Here is a 15,311-nt window from a genome sequence, read left to right on the forward strand (position 1 = left end):
GTGAGTTCGAGCCCCGCGTCAGGCTCTGGGCTGATGGCTCGGAGCCTGGAGCCTGTTTCCGATTCTGTGTCTCCCTCTCTCTCTGCCCCTCCCCCGTTCATGCTCTGTCTCTCTCTGTCCCAAAAATAAATAAACGTTGAAAAAAAAATTTAAAAAAAAAAATATCTGTGTGTAAGTGGACTCCCACGGTACAAACCCACCTGGTTCAAGGATCAACTGCACACCTGTATGATGTCTCCACTAAGAGATTACCGGAACTTAACATAGAGCCAAATTAGACAATCAAAACCCCGTTCCTACTTTCCCATTCTTTTCTGGACACTATGGCCATTTTATTGGTCTTCAGACATCTTCACATTTCAAACAAGTATTTTCTTGGGGGGCCTGGGTGACTTAGTCGATTAGGCGCCCACCTTTGGCTCAGGTCATGTTCTCACAGTTCATGAGTTCGAGTCCTGCATTGGGCACCTTGCTCTCAGTGCAGAGCCTGCTTCGGATCTTCTGTCCCCCCACCCCGCTCTCAACAATAAACAAACATTCACCAAACAAAGTATCCTCAATACGTAGTAAGTCACTAAAAGCCACTGTGATCATTTTGTCTTCTATTTCTATAGCACGCTTTACAGTTTACAAAACGTTGCCACATTTGTTCATTCCACATAACCAAGAGGGGGGTATTAGTGCCATTTTTAGGAACGAGGTCATTGACATTCAAGCAAGTTTTTCCAAGATCCCACAGTTAGGAAGTGACGGAACCAAGATGCTAGCATGTCTTTTGATTTCAAATACAGTGCTTGTAGCATTATGCAGCAACTGCCTGAGCCTAAGAGATCAGGACCTTTTCACCTCCTTCCCTAGTTGTCCCCTTAGAATAGGTCATCATTACTTTACTTACATTACCACAAGTAGGACTGCAAAGTTATTTTAATTATCCAAAATGGGTTTTACTTACTGAAGCACCACTAAACCAAACTGTGGTCATCATAATCCCAATGTTCCTTGTAGATCTACTTGACAATCCAAATATATTATCATCAAGTCCCAGGCCTTATCTTTGGAAGGTTCAAGTTGTCAACACCATAATCCAAACTCTTTCTGGATGTCAGTAGGAGTCTGACACATGATCCCGTATACACCACAGGATCATACACTTGGCCATAGGTTGACCTAGAGTAATTCTTTAGTGTTTCAGATAACTTAACTTCAAAACCCAAACTCATTCCCTCCAAGCCTCCGTTTTCTGCACTAATACTACACAACTTTCATTACATCTGCAAATTAGCAGAACTCTACTATGCTGTATGCTCATAATTAACACATAATTATTTTATCACATATAGGAAAACATAGAAGGAAATCGTTTCTGTGGGCAAATGCAGAGATGAGAGAGTGAAGTCAAAGCATCTCTTGGACGTTTTAACATCACTCCATGCTTATACTTAAGAAGAAGACAGTACCTCAGGAAGAGAAGGTGATTCTACATCTTCCTCTTCTCCTAATTCTAATGCTAACATCATATCTAGAGAATACGGTCACAGATAAATTAATGAAAACATGTGCTACTATGAACTTTAAACACATACACAAGTCTGTCTCCATTCATGAATATTTCAATAAAATGAAAGCAATAGCAGAAAAAATGTTCAGGGGGTTCAAGATTTTCCAGAAGTAAAAGGGGGTCGTACTTGGGATACTTATAAAGAAAGATAGCAACAGAAAAACACCTTCACGAAAAAAGGATAATATATTTGGATCTACATACTTTTAGATTTTTCTCATACTAGCATTTAATCATAGGAAAACAACTCACAGAGATTCACTAGCTTACCACTTCTGTAATTTTTATGCACTCCACCAGCAGAAGTCACACGGTCATTAACTGTTTGCTCTGGTGGCACACTTTCAATAATACCAACACCATCTTCCTTTGCTTCCATTGCTGACTTTGCTGTTCCTTCCTAGAAAAACAGCACAAAACAAAAACCCAACTTCAGAAAAACATCACATTAATTCATTTGGTCATGCACTCACCCACTCAGAAAGACAAGCACATACTGTATCTGTCAAGTCACAGCCACGATCCGGGGAGGAGCTGGAAATAGAAATAAAAGACAGAGTCTGTTCTATATGCTAGTAGCGGTAGAGATGCATGAAAACAGGTTCAGGACAGAAAAATACCATCCTCTAGTTCTACAAGGGAAGTGAATAACATACAGTGAACGCACAAAGGAGGAAACACTTACATTTGGGAAGCTCAGCAAACGCTGGGAAGATAGGGCTGTATCTTAAAAGACAAAGTGCACAGGGAGGGTGTGAAGGGCATTCTAGAAGGAGCAAAGGGATCAAGTATGAAATAATATAGTAAGTGACAACACCTATGCAATATGGCAAAACTGGAACAGAGTTATTGGGAATGGGATAGACAGACAGATATTACTGGAACATCAGGACGAAACCAAAAACAAAAAAAAAAAAAGAGCAGTGTTATGCTAGAACATGAATTTTCTCCTTCAGGAAATGGGGATCCATTGAATAAGCAGAGGAGTGACATCGTCACAAGTATATTTTAGAAAGGTCACTCTGGCAGCAATGTAGGATGAACGCAAAGACAGCAAAACCAGAAGAGTACTGCAAAATTATAGGTGAGAGAGTGAATTACAGGAATAACATATGAAAAATGGTAAGCAGGTACAAACTATCGAATGTGGTGAGTGACAGCATGCGGTCATTTCAGGGAAGTTCGGAGTCCAGGACTTTTCCTGTTTCAGGAATGCTACTTATCAGACTTGGGAACACAAATGACAGAGCAGATTACAAAGAGTCAGGAAAGAGGAAAGGGAAAGCGTCAGAAACAATGTCTTTAAACTAGGCCATGTTAAATTTAAAGTACCCAGTGGACGTAGGAAGAAAATGTTAGGGCCGCCTGGATGCCTCAGTCAGTTAGCACCTGACTCTTGATTTTGGCTCCGGGCATGATCTCACAGTTCGTGGGTTCAAGCCCCCCATCTGGTTCTGCGCTGACAGTGCAGGGTCTGCTTGGGATTTTCTCTCTCTCCCTCTGTCTCTCTGCCCCTCCCCACTTGTGCTCTCTCTGTCTCTCTCTCCAATTAATAAATGAATAAACTTAAAAAAAAACAAAACGCAGAAAATTCAGATCAATACAGTTCAAGTAAGAAAAAAGCCCATCATAAATATCTATAAAACATATTAAACTGATATAATAATGCAAACCTACACAGAACTCTGAAGTTGTGAAAAGGAAAGTAAAAAGAGGCGGGGGGGGCAGAGGAGGGGGATCAGAATTTCGCTTGACCCTCAAACACAGCAGTATTGAGGTCACAGCACTTGGAATGCCAGAAACACAGGCTGCAGAAGGACAGGAAAATCTCCACAAGTGCAAACAGACAGCTTGGCGGGACAGAAGGGTGTGTATGCGAATTGGGAGAAATAAAATGGGCAGCACAGGCATGGAGTGGGGGAAGCCCTTTGGTGGAGAAAGGAAAGGAAGATAGAGAGAGAGGCTGTGGGAAGTGTACTTGGATAAGAGAAAACCTGTCCGGACCACAGACCAAGGAGAGGTCCAGAGAGCCAGTTTCTACTTTGCAAAACAGCCTTCGAAGCCAAAAGACAGAATTTTCAAGGTTTCCAGACTTTCTCTAGACCAGAGCTGCCACCTCCCATGCCTGGTGGGGAGGGAGCCGCCCCTAGGCTTGGTAGCAATCTCAGGGCTACACTGGGAGAGAACACCTTGAGTATGGTGGAAAGGGGAGGTATTGCCCTGCCCAAGGGAAAAAGACCGTGCAGGCACAAGCCAGAGGCCCTCTGTCCACTGCGCACAGTGGTGCAACTCCACTACCAGGTCCGAGCAAAGTGGGATCCTACAAGGTTTTGAATCCCAGCTCAGTGCTCAGGGAGCACAGGAGACTGTGCAGCAGGGCAAGCTGGCCCCCCAGGCTATTCTGTGAGGATGGCCTAAACAGTGAGTTTTGAGACACCTCGTGTGGGCAGGAGAGATTGGGATGTCGCCATTTCTCTCCCCATGACCTACATCGTGGGGCTTCAGGGAACGGACAGTGAGCCTCCGTGGAGGCAGCCCATTACACCAAACCCTGCCTCTCTGTGCCTGGTAACTGCTTCTCTATGGGAGTGAGACTGACACTGATGGGACCAGACAGCCCCTCCCCTAGACCAGCACAGCCACCAGTCCCAGGCACCAACAGACAACTCTCCTCTGGTTTTCTTAGTTTTTTTGTTTGTTTTCATTTGAATTATAGTTCTTTTTATCTTTCCTTTTCTTTTTTAATGTTTATTTCTGTTTTTTGAGAGAGAGTGAGTGATCAAGCGGGAGAGGTACAGAGAGAGGTAGAGAGAGAGAGAATCCAAGGAGGATCCATGCTCTCACTGCAGAGCCTGGTGGGGGTATCGAACCCACCAACAGCGAGAACATGACCTGACCCAAATTCAAGAGTCAGACGCTTCACCAACTGAGCCACCCAGGCACCCATCTTTTCTTTCCTTTTCTTTCCCTTTCTTGTCTTTTCCCTTTTTTCTCTTTCTACTCTCCTCTTTCCTCTTCTCCCTTTGGAATCAGGGAGAAGAGGAAATATATATATATATTTATATATGTAAATAAATAAATATATATATATATATACATATATACACATATATACATGTATACGTGTGTGTGTGTGTGTGTGTGTGTGTGTGTGTATTTGCTCTTTGTTCCTCTGTTCTGGTTCTTTGTTTGTTTGATCGGGCATTTTCTCTATACTTTTCCAGATCTCCTTCATGTTCCTCCCTCTCTTTCTACATTAAGCCCTACAGCTCCTTTGAGTCACTGCCTGGTCTTTTTTTCCACTCCTGTCACTTCTCTCTTTGTTTGGGCTAAGGATTCTTCACCACCCTCTTCTCCTTTTTCCCAAGAATACATCAACAAACAAATCAAAGCACACTGGGTGGAAGGCCCAAACTACCACTCCAAGTACTGTGAGAAGCAAGCAAAGATGCACCAAAAGAGTGCACACAACACACTCCAAAAACACTCTCTCGACTGCCAGGCTCTGGACAGTGTAGGACCCCTTGTTAATATAGTAGTACTCACAGGTGTGGGACACAGAACAAGCTATGACAACACATAAAGGACAGGAAACTAGCCAAAACGACAAAACGGAAGAATTCTCCTCAAAAACAATTCCAGGACGAAAGGACAGCCAGAGAAGTGCTCAAAAGAGACAGAAACAATATATCTGATCAAGTTTTTGGAATCGTCACGTTGAATGCTGAAAACGAAATGTTGTCAAGGAGATACAAAATAAACTAGATGCAGTGACAGCAAGGATGGGAGAAGAAGCAGACAGGATCGGTGAAACAGAAGATATGGACAAAGATGAAGCAGAGAAAGGAAAGAAAGGACATTACTAGACCACGAGGCAGGTACCAGAGATCTAATTGATTCAGTAAGACGAAATAATAGCCACATCATAGGAGTCCCAGAAGAAGAAGAGTGAGAGAAAGGGGCAGAAGGTTTATTTGAACAACTTATAGCAGAGAGCTTCCCTCATCTGGGGGACGAAACAGGCATCCAAGTCCTGGCAGCACAGAGAATTCCCTTCCAAATCAACAAAACCAGGTCAACACCACGACATGTCAAAGCGAAACCGGAAAAATACAAAGATCAAGAGAGAATTCTGAAAGCAGCTAGGGACAAACGGGGCTTAATCTGTAAGGGAAGACACATAAGGGTAGCAGGAGACCTGTCCAATGAAACTTGGCAGGGCAGAAGGGAGGGGTAGGAAACGGTCAATGTGCTGAATGGGAACATATGCAGCAAAGAATCCTTTCCCCAGCAAGGCTGTCATATGAATAGAAAGAGAGAGAAAGGCTTTCTCAGACAAACAAACCCAATGGAGTTCATGACCACTAAACCAGCCCTGCAGGAGATCCTAAGGGGCGACTCTGTGAGTGGAAAGCAGCAGAGACTACGAAGGACCAGAGGCCTCACCAAAAGCATGAAACCTTCAGATAACACAATGACACTGAATCCATATCTTTAACTAATCACTCTGAATGTCAATGGACTCAATGCCCCAATCAAAAGACACAGGGAATCCGAATGGATAAAACACAAAGCAAAACCAAAGAACAAGATCCATTTATATGCTGTCAACAAGACACTGATTTTAGACCCCAGGACACCTCCAGATTCAAAGTGAAGGTATGGGGAACCACCTATCATGCTACTAGAAGTCAAAAGAAAGCTGGAGTCGCCATACTGACACCAGACAGACTAGATTTTAAACCAAACACTGTAGTAACAGATTCAGAAGGGCATTATATCGTAATTAAGGGGTCTATCCATCAAGAGGAGCTAACAATTGTAAATGTTTATGCCCCCAAAGTGAAAGGCCTACATATACGGATCGATGAATCACAAACATGAATAAATGTATACGTACAAATACCATGATTGTAGACGACTTTAAGACTCCACTCGGGGCGATAGGCGGATCGTCAAGGCAGAAAATCAGTAAGAAAACACAGATCCTATGTGTCATTGGACCAGATGTATTCAGATATACATACATATATATTGGCCTTAATATATACATTTACATACATGGATATCAACACCGATATACTGAGATCTCTTCATCCAACAACAGTAAAATGCACATTCTCCTTAAGTCCACATTGAACATTCTCCAATATAAATGACATCCTGGGTCACAAAACAGCCCTCCACAAATATAAAAGGACTGAGATCGTACCTTGCATATTTTCAGATCACAACAACAAGCACTTGCTCATTCTTTCTCTCTCTCCCTCCCTTTCCAAGAGAAATACAAACATTACAAAAACATTTAGCTCACCTCCTTCCAAGAAAGAGAAAAAAAGAATAATAAACCTTGGGGGGCAATGAGTCATGGATGAAAACCACACACAGACAGTAGAATTCCATAACCAATATGTTGACAATGGAGTTGACAGAAAGTGATGTACTAAAAGAACAGACCCTAAAGAAATGTTTTCTGCAAAGAAAAATTAGGGTAGGGGTAAACCATTAAAAAAGAGCATGGTGAGGGGGGGGACACGTCCGTGGCTCAGTCAGTTCAGCCTCCAACTTCAGCTCATGAGTCATGATCTCACGGTTTGTGGGTTTGAGACCTTCATTGAGCTCTGTGTTGACAGCTCGGAGCCTGGAGCCTGCTTTGGATTCTGTGTCTCCTTCTGCCTCTGCCCCTACCCCACTTGCACTCTGTCTGTCTCTCTCTCTCTCCAATATAAATAAACTTTTAAAACATAAAAATTACATTAAAAAGTATGGGGGGAGAAGAGGAAAAAAGGAAACAATATAAGACACGACCAATCAATCAAGCATGAGCTTAAGACAAGGAAGAAAAGGAGAAATGTGAGCAAAATAAGGTAAGTGGAAACAACATATATTTTTCAACAGGTACATAAGTAGGATTGGGAATATACTATGAACAATAGTCTCTTTTAAACCTTTTAAAGACATTATATATATATATCTATATATAGATATATAGATACATATATAATGTATACGTAAAACAGAGGCTTTGCTTCACAGTGTTTCCCTAATAATACTGACTTTTATCACTCTACAGTTATCTGGTTATAAATACTGTAATATTTAAGTTTTTTCACTATAAAATAAATTGTTCAATTACTGGCATCTATCGCTTCCTAAAAGCTATAAATTATTACCGGACTAACGAAAAAACAGAAAAAGAAAGGTTTCTAACGCATCAACTTTCACTATGGAGAAAGAACTGGGAATGAGAATTCTAGAAAGAAATGTGAACCTTCAAAGGATGTATGTGATGGGACACAGATGGGGTTGAAAAAACAAAGGCTGAGGACTTTTTCTCTGCAATTCTAAGCTCACAATGGGAGGATACTAAAAATATATGGTAACCTTCTTTCGTATGTAACTCCTGATTTTCTCAATAGAATTCCTTTGCGTTTATACATATTAAACACTAAACGGAATATAAACTGAAGCCTTACTTTTTAAATGCACATATTTAATTGTGATATATCATGCGTATTTCATTACTTTTCAAATTCCATTCTACGGAATTCCATTTCCCTACTCATTTTTTCACATTCAAAACCTACGACATTGCTTCTTCCAAGCAAGACTTCATTCTAGGAGCTCCAGGAGTCAAACAAGTATGTTTCCTAACCTCCAGTAGCTTATAATGATTTAGGGGCTTTGAAATGAATATTTAAATAACTATCAGATGTCTGAAACTTTAAATTTTAGAATCAGACACAAGGACTAGGAGATATTTTTAAAAGCTAGAATACGAAAGATTTCTGAAATTAGAAATTTGACAACTTGGCGAAGAAGAGCCTCTGCTCATAGGGCTACTCTTCTCAGCAAAATACGTATTCTTCAGGGAGATGCACAATTTTAACTTACTCTTCATGCAGTTATTTGAAAACTACAGGAGGACACCTTTGTAAGGTAAATGTTGAGAAATAATGTAAACATCTAAGTTTCTACATTTTCTATATTATTTTAGTCTAAATATAGAACAAAGGATAGAGACAAAGGAAAATCCTGTATCTCTCTCTCAAAATAAAAATTGCCTGGGGCGGGGGCAACATACAATAGATAATTGGATCCAATAAGATCTCATTAGGCTTCAGTATTATCAGTCATGTTAGTATCACAGTAAGAATCCTTATCCTTAACCAAATGTCATATTTCCTCCATTATGGGAAAGCTTTTCCCAATATAATTTGACGGTCATTATATATTTTCCAGCCCATTCTTTTCTCAGCCCCCACCCCTAGGATTTACCAAAGTAAAACAAAACAAAACAAAAAATTCAACGTGTCATGTATCTGTCAAGGGGTTTGTTCTTGCTAAATTTCCATTACACACATAAAATGATGATGCACAGGCTACTCTTAAATTTTCAGAGTAAATAAGGGAGAAAACTAAATTCAGAGCAGGAAAGTGAGTTTCACAGGAGGGTACTTTACCTTGGTACTGAAATCTAAGTCTTGGCTAGCTGATGTAGGCCATGAATCATCAGGACCAGGTTTGTCAGAAAGCCTTTAGAGCAAAAATATACAACAAAAACATGTTCATTTTTTTAAAAACAAAATTTCAAAAATTAAGTGAAAGGTCAGCTGTTTATTCAACGAAGTTTCTTATTATAATTAAAAGTTGGCCTCTGTTTTTTCCACTAAGTTTTATTTTAATTCCAGTAATATTAACATCCAGTAGGGGCGCCTGAGTGGCGCAGTCGGTTAAGCGTCCGACTTCAGCCAGGTCACGATCTCGCGGTCTGTGAGTTCGAGCCCCGCGTCAGGCTCTGGGCTGATGGCTCGGAGCCTGGAGCCTGTTTCCGATTCTGTGTCTCCCTCTCTCTGCCCCTCCCCCTTTCATGCTCTGTCTCTCTCTGTCCCAAAAATAAATAAAAAATGTTGAAAAAAAAATTAAAGAAAAAAACATCCAATGTTATATTAGTTTAAGTTGTACAATACAGTGATTCATCAACTCCATACTCACCCCGTGCTCATCATGACAAGGGCACTCACTCCATCATCCCCATCACCTCCTTCACGCCGCCCACCACACACCTCCTCTCTGGGAACCATCTGTTCTCGGCAGTTAAGAGCCTGTTTCTTGGTTTGTCCCCCCTTTTTTCTCTCCCTTTGCTCATTCGTTGTTTCTTAAGTGCTACACGAGTAAAATCATATGGTGTTTGTCTTTCCCTGACTTTGCTTAACATACTACTCTCAGGCTCCATCCAAGTGATTGCAAATGGCAAGATTTCATTGTTTTATGGTTGAGTAATATTCCAGTGTGTGTGTGTGTGTGTGTCTGTGTGTGTATGGATATACATATTCACACACATACATACATATAGGACTTCTTCCTCGTTCACTCATTTGTCAAAGGACGCTTGAGATGGCTATTGGAAATAATGCTGCAATAAACACAGGGGTGCGTGTGTCCCATGGAATTCGTGTTTTTGTATTCTCTTGGGTAGTATCCAGTAGTGCAATTACTGGATCATAGGAGAGTTCTCTTTTTAAGTTTTTGAGGAACGTCCATACTATTTTCCACAGGGGCTTCACCCATTTGCATTTCCACCAACAGTGCAAGAGGGTTCCCTTGTCTCCACATCCTCGCAGACACTTGCTTTTGTGTCCTGGAGGTTAGCCATTCTGATAGGTGTGACATGGCATCTCGTTGTAGTTTGGGGGAGCATCTTTACATGTGTCTGTTGGCCCTCTGTATGTTGTCTTTGGAAAAAGGTCTGGTTATGTCTTCTGCTCATTTTGAAACTGGGGTTTTTTTGGAGGGGGGTGTTGACTTGTATCAATTTTTTATACATTGTGGATACTACCCCTTTACTGGATTTGCAAAACATTTGCAAATATGTTCTCCCATCCCAGAGGTTGCCTTTTAGTTTTGACGGTTTCCTTCACTGTGCAAAAGCTTTGTAGGTTGATGTAGTCCCCATAGTTTGTTCTTGCTTTGTTTCCCTTGCTCAGGAGACATAACTAGTAAAATGTTGCTACAGCTACAGTCAGAGAAATGACGGCCTGTGCTCTCTTCAAGGATACTTTATGGTTTCAGGTCTCACACTTAGGTCTTTAATTCCTTTTGAGTTTATTTGTGTGTATGGTAAAGAAATTGCTCCAGGTTCATTCTTTGGCATGTGGCTTATCCACTCTTCCCAACACCATTTGGTGAAGAGACGGCCTTTTCCCCACTGCAGAGTCTTTCCTGTTTGTGGAAGATGAACTGACCATACAGTGGTGGATTTATTTCTGGGTTTTCGGTTCTAGTCCACTGAGCTATGTGGCTACTTTTTACGCCAGTACCCACCATACTGTTTGGGTTACTACAGCTTTGGAATAAAATTGAAATCTGAGATTGCGATACCTCCAGGTTTCCTCTTTTGCAATATTGCTTTGGCCATTCAAGGTCTTTTGTGGTTCTATACAACGTTTAGGATTGATTGTCTAGCTCTGTGACAAATGCTGTTGGTACGTTGACAGGGATTGCATTACATCTGTAGATTGCTTTGGGTAGTGTAGACACTTTCAAACTAAGTATTCTTCCCATCTATGAGCATCGGATGTCTTTCTCTTTCCGTCACCTTCAATTTCTTTCATCAGTGTTTTACGGTTTCAAGAGTACAGGTCTTACAAAATTTGGACCCCGTTTTAAAAAAGCTTTCAGTTCTCTATTTTGACTTCACCTCTCCTAACCTCTGAAATCTCCAGGAAAGACCCAGTCTGAGTTTCCACGACCAAGGTTGACAGGCAGGGAATTCTCTGAAATGGTTGAAAATTAAATCTACAAACGTTACCACAATGACTTCTCACCTCACATCTGTCAGAATGGCTCAATTTCAACACACAGGAAACAACGAGGGTTGCTCAGGGTATGGAGAAAACACAACCCTTAGCGCACTGGTCGGGATGTAAATTGGTATCGCCACAGTGAAAGCCAGTATGGAGGGGCCTCAACAAATTAAAAATACAAATACCATAGGATCCAGTAATTCCACTACTGGGTATTTCGTTACCCAAGGGAAATGGAATACTAATTTGAAAAGATATATGCACCCCTATCTTTATTATAGCATTATTTACAATAGACAAGATATGGAAGCAATCCAATTGTCCATCAACAGATGAACAGACCATGTACACACACACCCATACACACACACACACACACACCCATACACACACACACACACACACCCATACACACACACACACACACACACACACACACACACACTGGAATATTACACAGCTGTAAAACAGAATGAGATCTTGCCGTCTGTAAAAACATGGATATACCTAGATGGTATGAGGCTAAGTGAAATAAGTCAGAGAAAGACAAATCCTATATGATTTCACTTCTATGTAGAATCTAAAAAAGGGAACAAATGAGCAAACAGAGAAAAAGCAGAAACAGACCCATAAATGCAGAGAATTGACTGTTGCCAGAAGGGAGGGGAGGTGAAGGGATGGACAAAGTGGGTGAAGGGGAGAGGGAAGTTCAGGGTTCCAGTTATAGAATGAATAAATCACAAGGATCAAAGGTACAGCATAGGGAATCTAGTCAGTGGTATCGTAATAGCATTATACATTAACAGATGGAAGCGACACTTATGGAGGGCTGGTGGACCATCCAGAGTTGTTGCATCACATTTACATTGTGTGTCAGGTAGACATCCGATTAAGTAAATATACCAAAGTAAATGTTTCTATGATATGAGTGGAAGTACTAACTAGAGAATAAAAGATAAAAACTTACCAAGGCCAACTCTTTTCCTCCACTGGTCTTGCCTTATTTTGGTCCATAATAACTAGCAAGACCTTCCACGCCTTCAGGGGCATTCAGCTACCCAAGAAGACAGACTGCAAACAAAATGGTCCTGGTAGTTGTGCCTCTATTGCTCTATACGCTGCCTGAATATTTTCTTCCCGATGAGCTCCCACTCCTCTATCACTCTTTGGCATGGCTCAGTGGCTTTCTCCAACCTTTCAATTTTTAGGCTGTGAAGGCACAGACTCCTACAACAAGGATGGCCTCAAATGACCGAGGGTAGGAGCCATGTCCTGCTCCTGGAGAACAAGCGAATTGGGAGTCTCAGTCATCCACACAGTCACCTCAACATAGGCATGTTATCACCTAACCAAATGAAGCTCCCTTACTGATTTGACAAGTCAGTCCTACCCGTGGTCAGCCCTACAGGTACATGGGAAGGGCATCACAGACTTAGGAAAAGAGTGGAGTGAGGAGACAGCTTGCCTTGGGCCATACATCTCTGTTGTTCAGAATCTCCACCCCCCACCCCCAATTCCTTCAGAGGATCTAAGCCATCCTCCCTAAGTTGGGGTGGAAGTAGATGATATCATAGTTCTATTTGCTGTAAACAGACTCTTCCCAGCAGCTCAAATGATTTTTAATCTCTCTCATCAGAAAATCTGAAGTATGCTCGCACCTTCACACACACCCAACTCGCACCCAACACACACAAAACCAGAAACCTGGTCAGGACCCTCTTGAACACTCTAGTTGAATATGCCTTTCTAAACAACTCCCCTAATCCTGGGTCCTTCATTCCTGTCATTCATCTTTATCTTACTTGGCATAAACCCCCATATTCTGACGTCTCTTCTAAAACTCTTATTCCTATCCAACTCAGTGTTGTTCTTCTTGAAACCTGCTCTCCTCTGCTACTTCGATTCTTACTCTCCTTCATTGTATTCATAAGACACACTCTCCAGCTTTCTATTATTAAAACATTTGCCTGCAAGATGAAGACAAAAAACAAAGAAGGAAAGGAAAGAAAGAAACCAAGAAAAGAACCCGAACTGAAATCTCATTTCTGTCACTTATCATATCCAAATAGGTCACTTCAATCTCTTTTGAGTTTCAAGTTCTCCATGGAAACAACCATTGGGCAAGGAGGTTAAACAGAGGTTGAAGTACCAGGGGGTATTTTGATGAATTAATCCCTGAGGTTCCCTAATTCGTGAGATTCTAAGCGCTTTTGATTTGGCCTCTGGAAAAATGGAGAGTCCTTCGCTGGCACAAGTGGAAAAATTAATGGAAAAAAAATACCAAGAAAACCAGAGAAGAAAGTGAAAAGGCAAAAACACAGTACAGAAAAGTCATGGGGAAACACCTCTCCAAACAAAGAAAAAGCTTCCTAGAACTAGTCAAGGGTACTAGCCCAAAGGGAAACCAGACTGGGAACTTAGGCAACAGAGAATCATATAGCAAAATCCTCGAAAGAGAGGCTGAATTTAATTAACGCAACATGGTCTACAACTAGATATCCTTCCCTTACAGAAAAATCATTTGGCTCAAAAGAGGAGATATCACCACATCTAAGGTGCTGCCTGACAAGATCTTGCTTATTATGTAAAAGCCGTGACACCATGGCCATAGCTGACATCCACCCTAAAATCTCTGATGGGAAAAGCAAGGGACTAGTTACCACTGCACTAATGACTTTTGTTAGCACTAGTGGTCAAACATATAAGGGCAAATGCTTGGACTAACCTGGATTCTTAAGAAAACCCAAATTAGAGTTCCGACATCATTACCTTTGACATTCTGAGTTGATCTGCACTAGGATCTGTATCTTCATCTCAGTGCTGCTGAGGAACCAGAGAATGGATGTGGGAGCTAAACAGGCTGACGGGCAAAGCCCTCCAGCTACCCATTAACTATGGAATCATGGGGCGAGTCATCAACCTCCCTGAAACACAGTTGCCAAAGTAATAAAAAGTAGGCTACAATAACACAGCTACTTTGCAAAGCTATGCAATGACTATATAACTGAACAGATGTTATGCATAGGATTTAGTGTCTAGTCCAGGGTAGAACATGCAACAACTGCTTTTGTTCTCTGCGTTCCCTTAGGAAATACATAATTTTCAGTTCATTCATTTCATTTCCTTTCCTTTCATTTTCCGTTTCATTTCATTACATTCCTTTATACTTTGAGGGTGAGTGCACACAGAGAGAGGGAAAGATATCCCAAGGAGGCTGTCAGCACAAAACCCTACGTGGGGCTTGAACTCACAAAACTGAGTTGAAATCAAGAGTCACACCCTTAACCGACTGAGCCACCCAGGTGGCCCAACAAATGTCATTTTTACAAATCCGTAAAAATCCTACCTCACTATAGAGTCTTCCTCAGCATTATTATCTGCTCGTAAAGAAAAAAAGCAAGATACTTGTTAAATCAACAATCGAAAAATAGAGGAAATTACAAGTGTACGGCTTATGATTTGTTAAAAAGTATTGCTTTGGGACCACACCTGGAAACCACACTACACTGAATGGTAATTGCACCATTGGTAGGCTTAAAGCACTAAGAAATCTTACTTGCTCCTCTTTATTGACCAAAAGCAAGAATGGGTTTTATCAGAATTTGACACCTACAGGTGAACTGATGTTTCCAATGACAATCACTGACCGACTCTATGACACTGGAGGAAACTGGTATCGTTAGGAGAGTGATTATCATGAGCTGACATTGTCAAACTGAAACTAGCATGATTCTACTGGACTTCCACTACTAGAGGAGTTGAAAGAGAGTATGTTTATTTTGCTGTAACATGGCAGAACTTCCCCAGCCCTTCAGTAGACACTGTTCACTTTTAGGATGAAACACCCCCTCACAAAGTGGGCTCTATAGCTATTGTCCTTTGCAGCATGGCCACACCATAGCAAACAGGCTCTCCCTGACCTTATTTGCAATGGCAAGGTAAGTAAG

General features: G+C 41.4%; 1 protein-coding gene across 1 annotated transcript; it reads right to left on the reverse strand.

The window, feature by feature from the left end:
* Window positions 1-587: 587 nt before the first annotated feature.
* On the reverse strand, window positions 588-14,729 carry LOC147572798 (putative ankyrin repeat domain-containing protein 26-like protein). The gene is made up of 5 exons (XM_086694614.1): window positions 14,711-14,729; window positions 14,134-14,184; window positions 9,022-9,094; window positions 1,829-1,958; window positions 588-1,519 (listed from the first exon to the last, which is right to left on the reverse strand). The coding sequence occupies exons 2-5, from the start codon at window positions 14,175-14,177 to the stop codon at window positions 1,440-1,442; spliced, it is 327 nt and encodes a 108-aa protein (XP_086550740.1). The 5' UTR covers window positions 14,178-14,184; window positions 14,711-14,729; the 3' UTR covers window positions 588-1,439.
* Between the last annotated feature and the right edge of the window lie 582 nt (window positions 14,730-15,311).

Source organism: Puma concolor, chromosome E4 (assembly GCF_028749965.1).
Source record: "Puma concolor isolate L17-30 chromosome E4, mPumCon1.1.hap2, whole genome shotgun sequence".
Classification (NCBI taxonomy): domain Eukaryota; kingdom Metazoa; phylum Chordata; class Mammalia; order Carnivora; family Felidae; genus Puma; species Puma concolor.